This window comes from Arvicola amphibius, chromosome 12 (genome assembly GCF_903992535.2).
Source record: "Arvicola amphibius chromosome 12, mArvAmp1.2, whole genome shotgun sequence".
In the NCBI taxonomy this organism is placed as follows: Eukaryota; Metazoa; Chordata; class Mammalia; order Rodentia; family Cricetidae; genus Arvicola; species Arvicola amphibius.
Genome location: NC_052058.2, coordinates 57166728 through 57182609, shown reverse-complemented (window position 1 = coordinate 57182609; position 15882 = coordinate 57166728). Strand labels below are relative to the sequence as shown.

At 41.5% G+C, this 15882-nt stretch overlaps 1 protein-coding gene across 3 annotated transcripts in view; it reads left to right on the top strand.

The window, feature by feature from the left end:
- The first annotated feature begins 59 nt into the window (after positions 1-59).
- Positions 60-15882, top strand: part of Nme7 (NME/NM23 family member 7) — a 135592-nt gene continuing 119769 nt past the window's right edge. Inside the window, exons 1-2 of one of the 3 annotated variants that reach the window (XM_038348828.1) lie at positions 60-187; positions 7509-7603. In XM_038348828.1, the coding sequence (XP_038204756.1) occupies positions 7532-7603 (72 nt within the window). In that variant the 5' untranslated portion in view covers positions 60-187; positions 7509-7531. Of the gene's footprint in view, positions 188-5143; positions 5314-7505; positions 7604-15882 lie in introns of those variants that run through there. The other 2 variants (XM_038348827.1, XM_038348829.1) reach the window with 2 other exon arrangements.

The following is a 15882-nucleotide window of genomic DNA, read 5'->3' as shown; positions in this document are numbered from 1 at the left end:
GTGGGCTTTTGCGAGAATGGGAGGGGTCTGGTTACTCCCAGCCAATGGAGACGAAGAGTGTTCGAGGAGGCGTTGGACAGGGTCTGGAGAAAGGCGGGGCTTGTGTTGCCAGAGTAACCGGATCATTGGTGGTGTTGTCTTCCTGTTTAAAGATAACCATTTCCTGTGCTGAGACCCACAAACTATGGTGAGTATTATAGGAGGCTCGAAAAAAGGCTCCTGGGCCCTGGTACCTGAGCGTCCAAGCCTTTGGGCTATTGGGCATTCAGAGGCGACCCCATGCCTCCTTCTTCTCCGCCTTATCTCGCTCCGCGCAGTTCCTTCTGTCCCTACTCTCCCTTTTTTTTTTCTTGCAGCCCCCTAACTTCCACTTTAGCTACGGAAACCTCAAGCTAGAGTAATGTAACAGAGGGTAACGGGGAGAGATTTGAGATCTGAGAACACCCGATGAGACATTATTTCGAATAAGCAGTCTATAAGTTTGCATTGTTCATCTTTTGCATTTTCCAAGCGTGCAGCCGCTTACCGACGTGGTGGGGTCTCCACACTAACTGGATCTGAATCTCCCTAAGTCCTGGAGTCTCTTCTCCCAAGTGGTGGAGTTCGGCTTTGCATCTCCTACCAGGACAGTTTAATAATAGATGTCTGTTGGCTCCGCTTCTAGGTTATTGCATACTTTCCAGGTCTCTGTGTTTTAGCAGGCATGTCTTTCAAGATTAGTGGGAGAGTTTCTAGAATTCACGAGCACCACCGTACATTGTGATTGAATAGGAAAGGGGCGTGGTGATTTTTCTTTTTAAATAAGCTTTTAGATGGTTTTAATTCACCCATTGCTCCACCAAAGCGTTCTAGTTAACTCATCTCCAGTCTTCTCGGCCCTTGAGCATGGTGGGCTGGACATGGTAGAATATGCCTTCAGATGGGTATGGGTGTGACTTAGCAAGAGACAGTCCCCGCATCTCATTGCTGTTCAGCAGTCCCCCCTCCCTTAACCTAATCTCTTCCTCTTTCCTGTAGAGACCTTTTCAAACCTTACTTCACAAACCCCATTCCTCCTCCTCTTTTCTTCTTTATAGGTGCTTGACAGAATCTAATAGGCAATGTGTTTAAGTATCACATTGATCTCGGCTAATTAATGCTTTTATCTATTCTGTAGCCTTGTATTTCTGCTTTAGAGAAGGGAGTGTCAAGAGATCAGTCATCCACTTTTGCTCTTGACATCCCTCGCTCCTATTATACAATACCCATCTTTGCCACGAAGTAGCATTTGATCTAGTGTGTGTGTGTGTGTGTGTATGTGTGTGTGTGCGTGCGTCTGTGTGTATATAATGATTTTTATGTAAAGTACATTTCTCACTGTGACTCAGGATCCATGAAAACCGAAACATGGTATACTTTGTAGAGTGATATACCTTAGGGTAAAAGAGTGGAACTCTCCAGGCATGCAGATTCATCTTATTCCTCTTTAACCTAGAGATGGTGCTTTTTGTCAAAAAAAAAAAACACTGATTTTTTTAAAAAGCCTAAAAACAGTTAAGTAAAAATTTCATGTTTTTCTCGACATCTTGATCTTTCTACTGTATCATGTGCTGTCCGCACTTTCTGAGAAGAGTGAGATGTTTTAGAGTGTGGGGCAAGGGGAGGAGCTTGCTGCCCCTCCTCACTGTGTGTGCAGTGTAGGCACAGACGGATAGATGTGTTGTGTGAGAGAAAGGCACACGGAGGTTGTGTCTGCAGTGTGGCTTTCTCACTCTGAAGTATATACCCAGTGCTGGAGAATAGCTCAGTTGGTGAAGGGTTTGTCGTGCAAGCATGACCTGCATTCAGTCCCCAAAATGCACATGGAGAGAAAGCTAGACATGGTGGCACGTGCTTGTAATCCCACACTGGAGAGGCAGAGACAGGTGAACTGGTAAGCCAGCCTACCCTACTTGGTAAGTTCTAGACCTGTCTAAAAACAAACAATAACAATCCTGACTTTTATCGTTGGGACCCATGTCATGAAAGGAGAGAACCAACTCCCTTAAGTTGTTCTGTGACTTCTACACATCTTCTCTAATATACACATTCAATATAAATAAGTATAAAAATATTTTTTAATGAGTTTGACACCAGCCTGATCTACAGAGCAAGTTCCAGGACAGGCTCCAATGCTACACAGAGAAACCCTGTCTCAAAAAAGCAAGCAAGCAAACAAACAAACAAAAACTTTTTAAAAGTAGGTGGTACCTGAGGAATGTTACCCAAGGATAACTCCTATCTTCCATGTGCACATGCATACGTGTTCTTGCGTACCCGTACACTCATACATAAACATACACATAGTGAGTCCTAGGCCAGCCAGAGTTATATAGTGAGACCCTGTCTATACATACACACACACATGTACATACGCATGCACACGTGCAGAAAGAGAAGAGATGAAGTAGCGAGGGTATAACAATGTGACATGCATCCACAGAAGGTCCTCACGGAGATGTGATTTTCAAGCTGAGGTTTTGGTAGTTGGAAAGATTTCCTGGGGTGGGTTCTGAGCGGAGGCACGGTTAGTGCAGAGGGACATTAGAGAACCTGGACAAAGTGGGGGCTGGAGAAGGGGGGCGGGAACCCAAGATACTGAAATATATGGAGCTTGGAAAGGAGTTTAGATTTTATTTTAGATATACCAACATAATGTGTCTCATATAGCTTATCTATTCCATAATTAATTTCTCTTTTACTTTGGCTCTACCTTTAAGCTTCAGCCACATTAGCTTGGTCTAACAGTGCCATTTCTCCTATCTGTAATGCTCACTATAGAAATTTTCTGGGAAATATTTTTCTTCTCTTCCCTTTGGAGACTAGAGATTTCTGATTTCTTGCCTTATAATCGCTGTTTTATAACTTGATTGTCCTATTCTGGCTGTTTCTGGTTTCTATAACAACGTCCATAAGGTGTAGTGAGTGTGAGCAAGTGGGTGTTGATAAGGTGTGGTTTTCTCAGAGGCTCTTCTACCGCCTTTCTTGATGATTCATTGCAGCAGCGAACGATTTGAAGTTTTGTCTAGAAATAGCTTTTGCTTCTAATGAGGTAAACCTCCATTGCCTTCTGCAAATATTGTCTAAATGACGGTGTTTCTGAAAACTGGCTTTTAAAGATCTTCTGTTAGTCATGACATGATGTAAGACATGACAGCCACGAAAATGTGCCGTTCACCTCACGCTCATTTTTGTTCCTTACACCTGCCTATTAAGTTGCTATTGTTATCTCTACTGACTCATCTTGTCTTCTGTTTTAGGCACATTTCTTTATTCTTTAAATGTGCTTCTCTATGCCTATGTGACGGCTGTAAGCCTCTCTGATGATTTTTGAATTTAATTTAATCCTTGTTCATAGACCTAATATATTAAAATTAAACATATGTATAAATATATAAATATTGATATAGATAGATAAAGGTAGATATATACAGCTTATTCTGCTGTAGAAATATGAAAAACTATTGTACACAATCACTATTATTTTTTTAAGATTTATTTATTTATTATATATACAGTGTTCTGTCTGCATGCATGCCTGCAGGCCAGAAGAGGGCACCAGAGCTCATTATACATGGTTTTGAGCCACCATGTAGTTGTTGGGAATTGAACTCAGGCCCTCTGGAAGAGCAGCCAGTGCTCTTAACCGCTGAGCCATCTCTCCAGCCCCACTATTACTGTTTTGATGAAACACCCTAGGCACATATTTATGTATGTGTATATGTGATTCTGCCATATACATTGTTTTTAAAATATGTTTTCCTCACTTACTATATCTTGTATGTTTTTTCTGGATTAGTTTTAAGAATTACCTTTTATATTTTCATTTTCTCTGGTTGAATCAATCCACATATTAATTTGTTTTGTTATTACTCTATATAACACACTTTACACAGTCTGTTACTTCTTTAGAATAAATTAAAAAGGTAATAACAAAGTGAGGAGTTGTCAGCATTTTTAAGGTCTTAATATGCTGCCAAGTTACCCCAGAAGTTTCACCGATTTGTACTCTGCCAGTAGAATGCCAGGGTTCCTGTGTCTCTAACAATCAGAGCTGATGTTTCTATTCATTACATACATGCATCTATCATTATATACATCTATCATTGCATACATGTATCCAACATTACATACATACATCTGTCATTGAATACATACATCTATCATTACATACATACATACATCTAACATTACATGTATCTATCATTATATAAATCTATCATTGCATGCATACATCTAAGATTACATACATACATCTAACATTGCATGTATACATCTAAGATTACATACATACATCTAACATTACATGCATACATCTAAGATTACATACATACATCTAACATTACATGCATACATCTAAGATTACATACATACATCTAACATTACATACATACATCTAACATTACATATATACAGCTAAGATTACATGCATACATCTAACATTATATACATATATCTAACAATAGATTTGCTCCTTTACTAAGAAAACCTACTTTTCTTAGACTATTGAGAAAGATCACCAATTGCTGCATGTTATATAAGTTAAAGTAACTGTTAATATTTACCTATAATATTTCTCTGTAATTCTTTTTTCATAGCTCTCATAAAGTGTTAAAATTTGAAATGTATTGTCTATTTAAAGTGAAGAAGTTAGAAGCTGGCTTAAAAATCCTCTGCTCCAGTCCTCCCTTGGCCAGCTGTACGGAGGCAGCAGCTTGTCGCAGGCCCTGATGCAGAGCTAGAACTGGAGTTTCGCAATCTTTATTGCGGTCCTGGCTTCAGCACCTACCAACCAGGCATTGTGGGATCTTCTAGGGCAAGTTTTCTCATCCATAAGATCAGAAAGCTACTTCTTATTCAGATGACCTTAAGGCACTTATATGAGGATCAAAGAGTGAATGTTTTACAAAAGTAATTCATAAGCTGTAATGTACTATCCATATGAAATATATTGTTTTCATAATAACCAGATTACTCCCTAATGAGAAGACAGTTGGGATTAAAATCCAAAACAAGCTTCAGAAATAACCATTTGAAGTTAATAGTATTCTTGTCCACTTTTACTCTTGAGAAATTTACTTTTGTATATTAAATTCATTTTTCTTCAAGTTCTCTTATAGATTCATTTTCCTGATGGAAGCATTTAGAGGCTAGAGAAAAGAGAGGAGAGGATGAGAAATAGGAAGACTTGGTCTCTAATTCACTTTTAGGATGGCAGCCCACCATGAGTGTATGGGTACCACAGAGTGGATGTGGTGTGCTGCTGAGAGAAAAAGGACCTGAAGCTGAGAAAGGGTGAGGAGGTGGGGAGTGGATGTGGGAGGAGTTAGAGGGAAGAATGGAGAGCGAATGTGATCCATGTACATTGTATGAAATTCTCATAGAATTAATAAAAAATATATCTTAAAAGAACCATTTGGTTGCTGAGTGATGGCACACCTTTAATCCTAGCACTTAGGAGGCAGAGGCAGGCAGATCTCCAGGTTTTAAGACCAGTCAGATCTATATAGTGAGTTCTAGAACAGCCAGGGTTCACAGGAAAATTCTGTCTTGCAAAACCAGACACCGCCCCCCCCCCCCCGCAAAAGTACCCATTTGGTTTTGTGGGGTGGGCAGCAAAACATGTCTGATTATATTTAATCAAGCATTGCATCTGATATCTGTGGATTTCTACTCAATTTAAATGGATTAATTGAATATTTGCTTCTGTAGCTTGTAGTTCTTTGATTTTGATTTTCAGTAACATTTTATCATTAAAAGATAATTGGAGCACTCAGACCTCATCATTCCTCACTCCTTGGGTTAAAAAATATGGCCTTGAAAAAATTAAAATCCCTCCATCTTGTGGCAAGTTCATTTCTATTGTTTGTGTCAAGCATCTTTTTGTTAAGTAACTTACTGCATTTTACCCCATGCATCTAAATTTTAAAAAGATAATTATATTCCTTTGATTATCTGAATACTTTTCACAATTGTTTTTATGCAAAGAGTGTGGCTTCTATATACATTTGATTAGCTCCAGCTTTAGAGCTACTAAGAGCTTTATGGGTTTTTTGTTTTTTAATATCTTTCATACACATGTCACTGAAATACAAAATGAACTTGGAACAGTTCATTAGAAATGAGCACATGGAAAAAGCTCCTGAACTCTCTGCTTTTCTGTTGAATTGTTGCAGTATAACACGCATATGACATACAAAGGTAAGACTAACTTTTTTTCCTTTGAGACAGGGTTTCTTGGTGTAACAGCTCTGACTCTCCTGGAACTTCCAGGCTGGCCTTGAACTCACAGAGGTCTGCCTGCCTCTGCCTCTTGAGTGCTGGGATTAAAGATGTGCACCACCACCACCCAGCTAAGACTAACTTTTTAAAAGCAGAAATAATTCAGATCACTCTCTTTAAGGAGCTTAAGAGAGTGTTATTTTAACATAAGACTGAAAGGGACAGTTTTCTTGTTTGTAAAATGAGGTTGATAAAAACATTACTCTCATTATAGAGATATTGTTGTAATTAAATGATATGATACTTACCCTAATACTTTATATACTGTAAGTATATTGATCTTAGCTGTTGTTAGCTTTTATTAAATTTGTTTTTGATGATCTCATATATATGTGTATATTGCTTTCTGGTTATTGTCATGCTTGCCCTCTCTTATCTCCCCCCCACCACAATTACTCACCATCCTAGTCCCCTTTCTACAGTTTTGTCTTTTTGTTTTGTTTTGTAAACTGAGTTGAACAAGAGCCATCTATGTGACTGGGGATTTGTACCCACCCATTAGAGCTTGGTGGTCCCATCAGTGGCTAAATAACTACAGACAACTCTGGCTCTCCCCCAGGATTGATCAGTAGACCATAGTTCATCAGGGAGAAGTAGGGCCAGCTGGGCCTTGACATCACCTGTTGTTGCTGTTTGACAGGCCCAGTCTGCTCAAGCCCATTTTGATGTGAGATCATGATTGCCTTGATTGAATCATGCTTATGACAGTGTTTCGTAGCATTTCTTACTGTATTTGGGTCTTTACAGTTTCTCTGCCCCTCTTGAGCCAGTCTTAAAGCAGGCGGTATGACTGCCCTATGGAGGGTGGAGCACTTGATTGTCACTTATTTTTAGTGTCTTGAACAGCCATACATCCTTGTATTCACCAGTGCTCATTACAAGAGATATTTCCCTGATTAAGAATGAGAGTCGCATCTGTCTGTGGGTATACACATAAGTGTTTAAAAGACAACTTGGCACTCATTTTAGCTAACCAACAGTAATAAGTTCCCCTCCTCGTCCATGGGCTTTAACTGGGTTTACAGTACCAGACCTGGATTTCCTCTTGGTGGGCAGGCCTGGAAACTACTCAGAGTGTGTGGTTGCCCCGTAACAGCTGTGCTGTTGTTGCCGTGATGAGCACATCTTGCCTAGCCAGTAGGTGTTGTAGTTCATAGGGTCATCATCTGGGATTCAATGGTTATTGATGCCTTTTCTTCCCCCAGCAGCCTGCATTGCATCCTCTGGCACTATGAAAGCTGGTCAGCAGGGAAGAAGCTTACAGTCCAATTCCAGTTTGGTTTCTCTATATCTTGCACCAAAGGTATGTATAGCATTTTCAGCAATATATATATATTTTTAAATGAAATGTCCACTCAGATTTCACCTCACTCCAGTGAGGATGAAATCATCAAGTAAATGATGCAAACTCTGGAGAGGATGTGGGGAAAGGAGTCATGGAGGGATATAAATCAATGCCACCAACTTGTTTAAGATTTTATTTATTTATTATGTATACAGTGTTCTGCCTGCATGTATGCCTGCAGACCAGAAGAAGGCACCAGATCTCACTACAGATGGTTATGAGCCACCACGTGGTTGTTTGGAATTGAACTCAGGACCTCTGGAAGAGCAGAGAGTGCTCTTAACCTCTGAGCCATCTCTCCAGCCCCAAATGAAATGAACTTACATTTTGTTTTGTTTTGTTTTTTGATTTTTTTTTAAGACAAGGTTTCTCTGTAGCTTTGGTGGCTGTCCTGGAACTAGCGCTTATAGACCAGGCTGGCCTCGAACTCACAGAGATCTGCCTGCCTCTGTCTCCCAAGTGCTGGGATTAAAGGCGTGTGCCACCACCGCCCTGCAGCAATACAGTTTTATCAACTAATTCTGATGGACAATCAAAAGGAATGACAAGAGCCTATATTGTGTAGGGAACCTCTGGAATCTCTCTGAGCAACAACACAAAAGGAAGTATCCCACATCTGGCATGAGATTTTTGTTTAATGATGCATGGCTATTAGACACAAGCTTCTACTGTTTTGTTTTTGACAAGGTTTAAGAGAGATTTCAGAAATAGAGGGACACAGACTAATCACTGTGACATGATATTAATTATTTGTTTATTGTTTTTTCCAATGATGGAGACCAAACCCACTAGGCAAGCTCTTTACTACTGAGCTAAATTCCCCAACCCAAGAAATGTTAATTAAAAATAACAAAGTTAGCTAACTTTATAGTTTTTTCTGTGTTATTTTTATTCAGTGAGCTTTATGCTTTATTTAACATATGAATATGTATAAATCCAAAATGAAACTTACACATTTTAATGCCAACAACAGTTCCCTAAATTTACCAGAAGGCATTTGGAGGCAGTAGGAAACCATGTCATTGTGGTTCATTGCTAAGAGTTCAACTTTTTTACCTGTACAATTAATTGTGTAACAGACTTGCTCTCTTCTCTGTTAATGTTTTTCTCATTGACTCCTTTTTATGAATTGTGAGTGTAAAGATACAGACTTTGTGTCTATTAGAAAGTACTTTTGTACATCATCTGTTTCTATGTTTATATGTGTATATATTATTACAAATCTTCGGGTTTTTCAAAATTAATGATAGTGTTTGAAATTGAAAACTTTTTCTCTTTTGTGACAACTGTAGCCCCAGCCTCTCAGGAGGTGGCTAGTCAATGCACAGAGAATATAATTCTGCACTGTCGGGGAATAGGAAGGATGAGCACCCTAAGAAGAGCGCTGCGAGAGGTGGTGGGAAGGAAGGAAGCTGACTTCCTGTGCACAGCTGACTTCCTGTGCACAGCTGACTTCCTGTGCACATCCTCACTAGTCGTTTGCCAGAGAACTTTTTTTTCAAGGCCTACTCAGTACTGTCGGAAAATCTAGAATTCTAGATCAAGAGGAGTAGATGTTTATTCAGAGAGAAGCCTGGTTTTATTCATACCCAATTACTGTTAAATTTCTACTATGTGACTCTCTCTCACTATTCTTTCTAGACAACCTTGAAATGCTTATGGAGCTAAAAAGGCTGACTTTGGGAAAATATATAATTTTAGACAAGAAGTATATAATACAATATGGTATAATGAGATGTATTTCTTATTAAGAGAAATGAAGGAAATTATAAGGCTGCAGAGTGAGGGATATAGAAAGGACTGGCGGTTGAATAATCATGGAAATTTCTCCTCATTATTCTGAGAGATACCATGGTGCCGCATCCTCTAGGATCCCTAGAAGGAAAAAGGGCTTCTGAGAGAGAGTTGGCTGTGCACAGATCCTCTCAGAGAGAGTTAGCTGTGCACAGATCCTGTCAGAGAGAGTTAGCTGTGCACAGATCCTGTCAGAGAGAGAATTGGCTGTGCACAGATCCTGTCAGAGAAAATTTGCTGTGCAGAGATCTTGTCAGAGAGAGTTGGCTGTGCAGAGATCCTGTCAGAGAGAGAATTGGCTGTGCACAGATCCTGTCAGAGAAAATTTGCTGTGCAGAGATCTTGTCAGAGAGAGTTGGCTGTAAAGATCCTGGGGTAGTAACTTTATATGGACTGAGCAGGCTATATGTATATGTTTAAGAACACACACATGCAATACTAATTAAAGAAAAAGAGGCCATGAACTTGAAAGAGAGCAAGGGGGTGGTACTCAGGAGGGTTCACAGAGAGGAAAGAGAAGGGGGAAATGATGTAGTTATAATGTCGAAAATAAAAACATTAAAAGTAAAAAGATTACAGGGTGGGTGAGAGGGTTTGTCTAGGATCCAATCAGGCCCCTCAGACAGAATCAGCAGCGAGGAACAGGATGGCAACAGATGTCAAGAGGGCTGGGACTGGCGTAGATCAGTGTGGCGTGGCACAGTAGTGCTTCAGAGTTGGGAGAGACTGCGTTTTCTAATTCCAACTCTTCTGAGACCGAAATTGTCAGTTAATGCTTAGCAGACTGTGAGCTCTAAATTGTGAATAGCAGCAGGCCCATAAAAAAGGATGAAGGGAAGTGGGAGAGATGGCTCTTTCTAATGTGTTATAGTCAGGTCCAAGATGTTTAACCTTTTTTCTTTCATGTAGCTGTACAAAGACACTTTAACTTTGTTTTTGAAAATCTTCCATTTCTAGAATTGATAACTGCAGGACTAAATGGACGCATGTACCAGCTATGGTGACATGTAACCGCAGTGAACACTAGGTGGCGCTCCTCCTCCATTGGGTGATGTCCTTTCTGTCTCAGTCAATGTTATTCACTTGAGTCATATTGGTGCCCTTCAGATGCCATCCTTGTAGAAATCAGGAGTGCACACACCACAGATGGTCTCATAAAGGGAAAGATAAACTTTTTCTTCTTAAGTAAAAAAAAAATGTAAATAATGAATTCTTCTGTTAGATTAAATTTGAAAATAGCATTCTTGAAATCTGTTATGCGACCAAAACATTGTTTGACTTAATAAAAAGCTAAGTAAAGCTTTAGCATAAAATAATATCTGAGTTATGTGAGACAATGTAGGCAAACACATGGAAGAAAATACTATCCTAATACGAACCTCTTCAGGCCGACTCTGCCAATCAGGGCTATTAACACTGGCCGGCCGGTGTTCACAAGGCCTTGATGGCTGTATAGAAGGACGGTCGTGCTTGCAGCCACTAGGCCCCTGTCAGCTTACCAGCAACACCGTTTTCTTCCATGTATCTCCAGCCCCAGTCATGGCAGTTTTTTTAAAAATACAGAATCCGAAGACTTGCTTTTCCTGATTTGAGAGATCTAAAGTTTTGCACTGTAGGCATGGTGATGCAGCATAGGGATGGGCTTGATGATTAGAGGAACAGAGTTTGGAACCCAGGAGCAAACTCTTGGTGACACATTGATCTTTGACAAAAATGCCAGTACCATTCAATGGGGTAAAAGTAGTATTTGAGCAGTTATTGCTGGGACAATTGAGTATTTTCTTGTACAGGGATCCATTTAGACTCTTAGCTAATATCACACACGAAAAGTAGCTAAAACAAACTAACAAAAACCCCAACCTATATATAAGACCCCAAATAAGAAATCTCTTAGAATGAAGTATAGGTCTACATCCTGCAGTATTGTGTCAAACAAAGCTTTCTTGGATGTGACATTGAAATCACAAGTCACCAAAAATCTTGTCCTCTTCTGAATGTTCTGGAACCGTAAATGTGAAGGGGGGGAGAAGGGGGTTTCTGAAGTATTGTTTCTAGATCCTAGCTGGGCACAGTAATGGGCACGTGAGTGGAAGAAACGACTAAGGGATGAGTTCCAAAGGTGTGGGCAGAGCCAGAGACCCTGATAAAGCAGTACAGGCTGCAGGAGCAGGACCTGGCAACACCAGAGAGCGGTTAGGGGCTTGCCGGGGTGCAGGATGGGAGCTGTCAGGGATAGCGGCAGTGGAGGATGGGAGCTGTCAGGGATAGCGGCAGTGGAGGGGCTGACACGAGCTGTGGGCTTGAGTGAAGCCCGGCAACTAAATGTGATCTGACTGGGAGCAGGCAACATACGCATCTTACCCCCGTGCTCGTTCTAGACCTTCCGTCTTGGTCTTCTAGCAAATCCGTGCGACAGCTACAAGGTAAAGGAGTCCTTCGCTGAAGTCCATGTAGCTCGCCTGCCCGGTGCCGACTACAGAAAATCTGATTGAAGACCCGGAGGGCCAAATGGAAAATGTCCAACGCATACATTTCCAGGGCTAGTGGTGTGGTGGTTAGGGGAGAGAGGCGTAAACACCCCCACCTCCCCCAACCCCGCTATGACCTTGACAGTCGCAAAGCTTAGAGATAGCATGTATATTGGTATTTTCTTTGCTATCACATGGTTTATGGACCAAATGGAGTCAATTCTGTAATTGAATATTAAGTATAAATAGTATATAACTACTTTACGGTTATTGTGCTAATATATTTAGACCCAGCATTTCTGTTTTGTCTCAGAGCCAATTCTCCTTCAGTGCTGCGGTTAGCTGACGACAAGCAGTCCCTCAGGGTAGGCCTGGCCCTGGCATTATGTAACACCGTACCAGCTGTGTTCTCTAAGGTGTCAGCCAGGGGAGCCATAAGTAAGGGGCAAAGGGGACCTTTAGATTCTTTCTGGAAATACATAGCAAAAAAGTTAAAATATTAGTTTTGAGTCTTTTAAGGTACCAAATATTTCATTTTTGCCATTTTACCAAGATCTATCACACGTCTTTATTTCTTTGGACCTTGATTTCAGTGTTGGTATTTTTATGTAACTAAGGACTTTCAAAAGAAGTAAATGATAGTCACTGTCTCCTAGAAGCCTGTAATCTGGTTATAGGGAGAATTTCAATTGCGCAAGCAGACCAGATGGCAAGCCAGGCTTTTACTGTGGGAAATTCGCCAGTCTCATAGGGAAACAAGGGTCCCTGTAAGGCTGGGCCGTGTAACAAGTCACAAAGCCTCTGCCAGGTCACGTGTCTGCACTTGGCTTTCCTCCTTGTTAATGTCTCTTTGATTTCTGGGCCTCTGCAAATCGAATCACAAGTTCAGAGATGCGGATTGGCCGGAGATGGTGTGGAAAGACTCCACAGCCATTGCGTTCGCTTGAAGGCAGCTGAAGCCATGTTTGCCCTTGATTTCCAGAGAGGTTTTCCTTAATATGAGCGTGTGACTTTGATTTCTCACATGGCAGTGACCTCAGAAGTCAAGAGATTTTTTTTTTTTTTTTTTTTTTTTTTTTTTTTTTTTTTTTTTTTTTAAGGATAGGGTTCAAAAAGAAAAAGTTTAGAAAACAAAAGCCCTTTTTGGATGAAGCTGACTGGCTGTGGTTTTCTCGGCTTTTCTTCATCCTGCCCTTTAAAAGTATAGGCAAAGGGGGGGGGATGGTTGTGTATTTGGGGGAGCACGTGAGTTTGTTTATTGATTTTTGTTGTTGTTTTGGTTTGGTTTTCTGTCATTTTGAGACGGTGGGCTTAGTAGATAGCCTAGGCTAGCCTGGCGCTCCCTGTGAAGCGCAGGTTGGCTTTGAACTCGCTATCCTCCTGCCTGTGCCTCCAGTGCACTGATGTAAGCCACGCCATTTGTTGCTGCTGCTCTTGTGCTCTGTCTGAAACCATCAGGTGAAAACTGGTTGTGAACTGGAGCTCTTTCTCCTCGGCTTCCCAAGTGTGTGGATTTGGGAAGTGCATCTCAAGGACAAGCATAAAATGCGTTTTTGCCTAAAGCCTAGCGTGGTTGCCCTGTTTCCGTTTCCCGTGCTTATCGTGCTGTAGCTAAGGGAGGTAGGAACTGCTGGCTTATTTGCCTCCTGTGACTGGTCATAAATTTTTAATGATTCACTATATTCTCGGAACGTTCAAAGCAAAATGAAGTTTGTTCTTCAGCAACCACCTTTTGCTCTGCCTTACTGGAAGCAGCTGGCTTGAGGCGGCAGGTCCTCAGGTGCTGCCGACTTCTGACGCAGCTGGCTAAAGTCATTTGGGCAGCTGTAGGCACAGAGGCCCAAACTAGTAATCTGTTGAATGTCACCTTTATTGCCTCAGAGGTTAATGAAGTCACATAGGTGCTGATAATTGTTAAGACAGATTACGAGCAGGTGCTGCTTCTCATTGCTTTATGACTAATTGCTAATCTAGCATGTAGGTTTTCCCCATCATTCTCGCCGTCATCCCTCTCAGACCTGAATTAAAGTAGCTGGTCCCAGTTGATCGTTCTCCTTTAGACACTCTTTCCCCCATCTCTCTGTCTGTTCATCTGTCCGTCTCTTCATGGCAGTGGAAAATTTCCTGAGCATCTAGCTTGCCAGGTACTTTCCTAGGCCCCAGAGAAACACGTTTTGTTGTTGTTTTCAAGAGTATGTATTCCTACTAAGATAAATATTAATCATGCCCTTCTTGATCCCGTTTTTCTATTTATAATGTTCTCTATTCCATTTTGTCTTTCAAATCTAAGCACATCGTTGGTCAGTATTTTTATGTTTTGTGTGATCTTAGATTTACAGTCAGACCCATGCTGGCCCCCAGCCTGGCACTCTGTGGCTTTTGACATGGTAGCTGTATTAGTTATACACTTTGTTGCTATGGGAAAATGCCCAAGGAAAGTAACTTAGGGAAGGGGAGGTTTAGCTTGGCCTATAGTTCAGAATACTGCTGATCATGGTGAGGAAGTCGTGGCAGCCAGATTCAGGCAGCTGATCACATTGTGTCTGCGGTTAGGAAGCAGTGAGAGACGAATTCTAGCTCAGCTTCTTTTTCTCCTGTTCATTCAATTCAAGACCCCAGCCTAAGAGAATCGTCCTGCCTACATTTAGGGTGGGTCTTCCTACTTTAACTAACTAAACCTCCCAGACTGCTAGGGAAGGTGTGTCTGCGGGGTGATCTGGCCCCTGTGGAGCTGACAGTCCTAACCTAGTGGCCATATAGAGGGCTCTTCAAGCACCTGTAGCTGCCAATCACAGAGCTTACCTCTGCATCCGTTTGTGCTTTTGTCCTGCTTTTGCTTCATTCGTATTTATCTTGATTTCCCCATTTGGAATGTGGATAAAGCCGACTTCAGTGTTTTGCTTCAGCACACACCCCTTCTCTCACGCAGGCCCCAGGACAAAGTCAACAAGGCTGTTATTCTTCCATTATCAGTCTTTTTTAAACCGTGTCTGCTCCAGTGATGAGCTCCACGACATCCCCATATCTTATGGGGACTGGGTCAACAGTTTTCATTACATTATTAAAAGCAGAAAGCTGGTGTTGAATTTTGGTAATAAGAACACGGAGTACCGTGCTACACTCCGGCATGTTTCTTCCTCTCTTGCCTTTCTACTGGTGTCCATGGAAACTGAGGGAGGGTAATCCAGGGGTTGCTCACAGCTGTCCAGTCATGGAGGATACGAATATTTTAAAAGTTGATTTTAATAGGGCTGGGGCATGACACAGCATTTAAGTGCTTGCTGGCATGTGCAAGGCCTCAGTTCAATTCCCAGCACTGTAAAATAAATAAATACATAATAAATAAACGTTTGGCCAGGATATCCTAGCTCCTTAAGTCAACTAAATTATTCTGTTTATTTATTATGGGTGATGAAAACAGCTTGTCCCAGAAAGCAGCGACACTCACCACTGTACTCCTAGCGCTGCACCAGATACCGACCGGCAGAAAACAGGTGCCTTGTGAAGCTCGGAGGAAAGGGGAACTGTGGCGTTCATCCTCAGCGCTGCAGAAATGGGGGAGATATAATGAATGTGACACACTCACGGGACATTTGACTTTTTGAAGAAAGCAACCATCGTGGAGATGAAGATTGTTAAGTGACAGGAGTTATGATTCACAGGTTCAGGTAAAATAAACATTGGAGTAATACCCACCTGAGGATCGGCGTTTCGCTGCTGAGTTCAAGTCCTGAGGAAGTGGTGTTCCTGGAGGTCTGACCACAGTCTGCATCTCACTGCTGTCATGGTTGCTTCACCGGACAGGGTCTTCGATAAGTGTTCTCAGGTCGAGTGCGTCCTTCCAAATGGGAATTTTAGGTGGAGCTCTGTTCTGTGGCGTTCCCTTCAACAGCACCATCAACCTCGGCGACTTTCTCGGGCCTTTACATGAGAAGCTTATGTGGCCACGTGCTAGTTGAACTTGGAGTCCCGGTC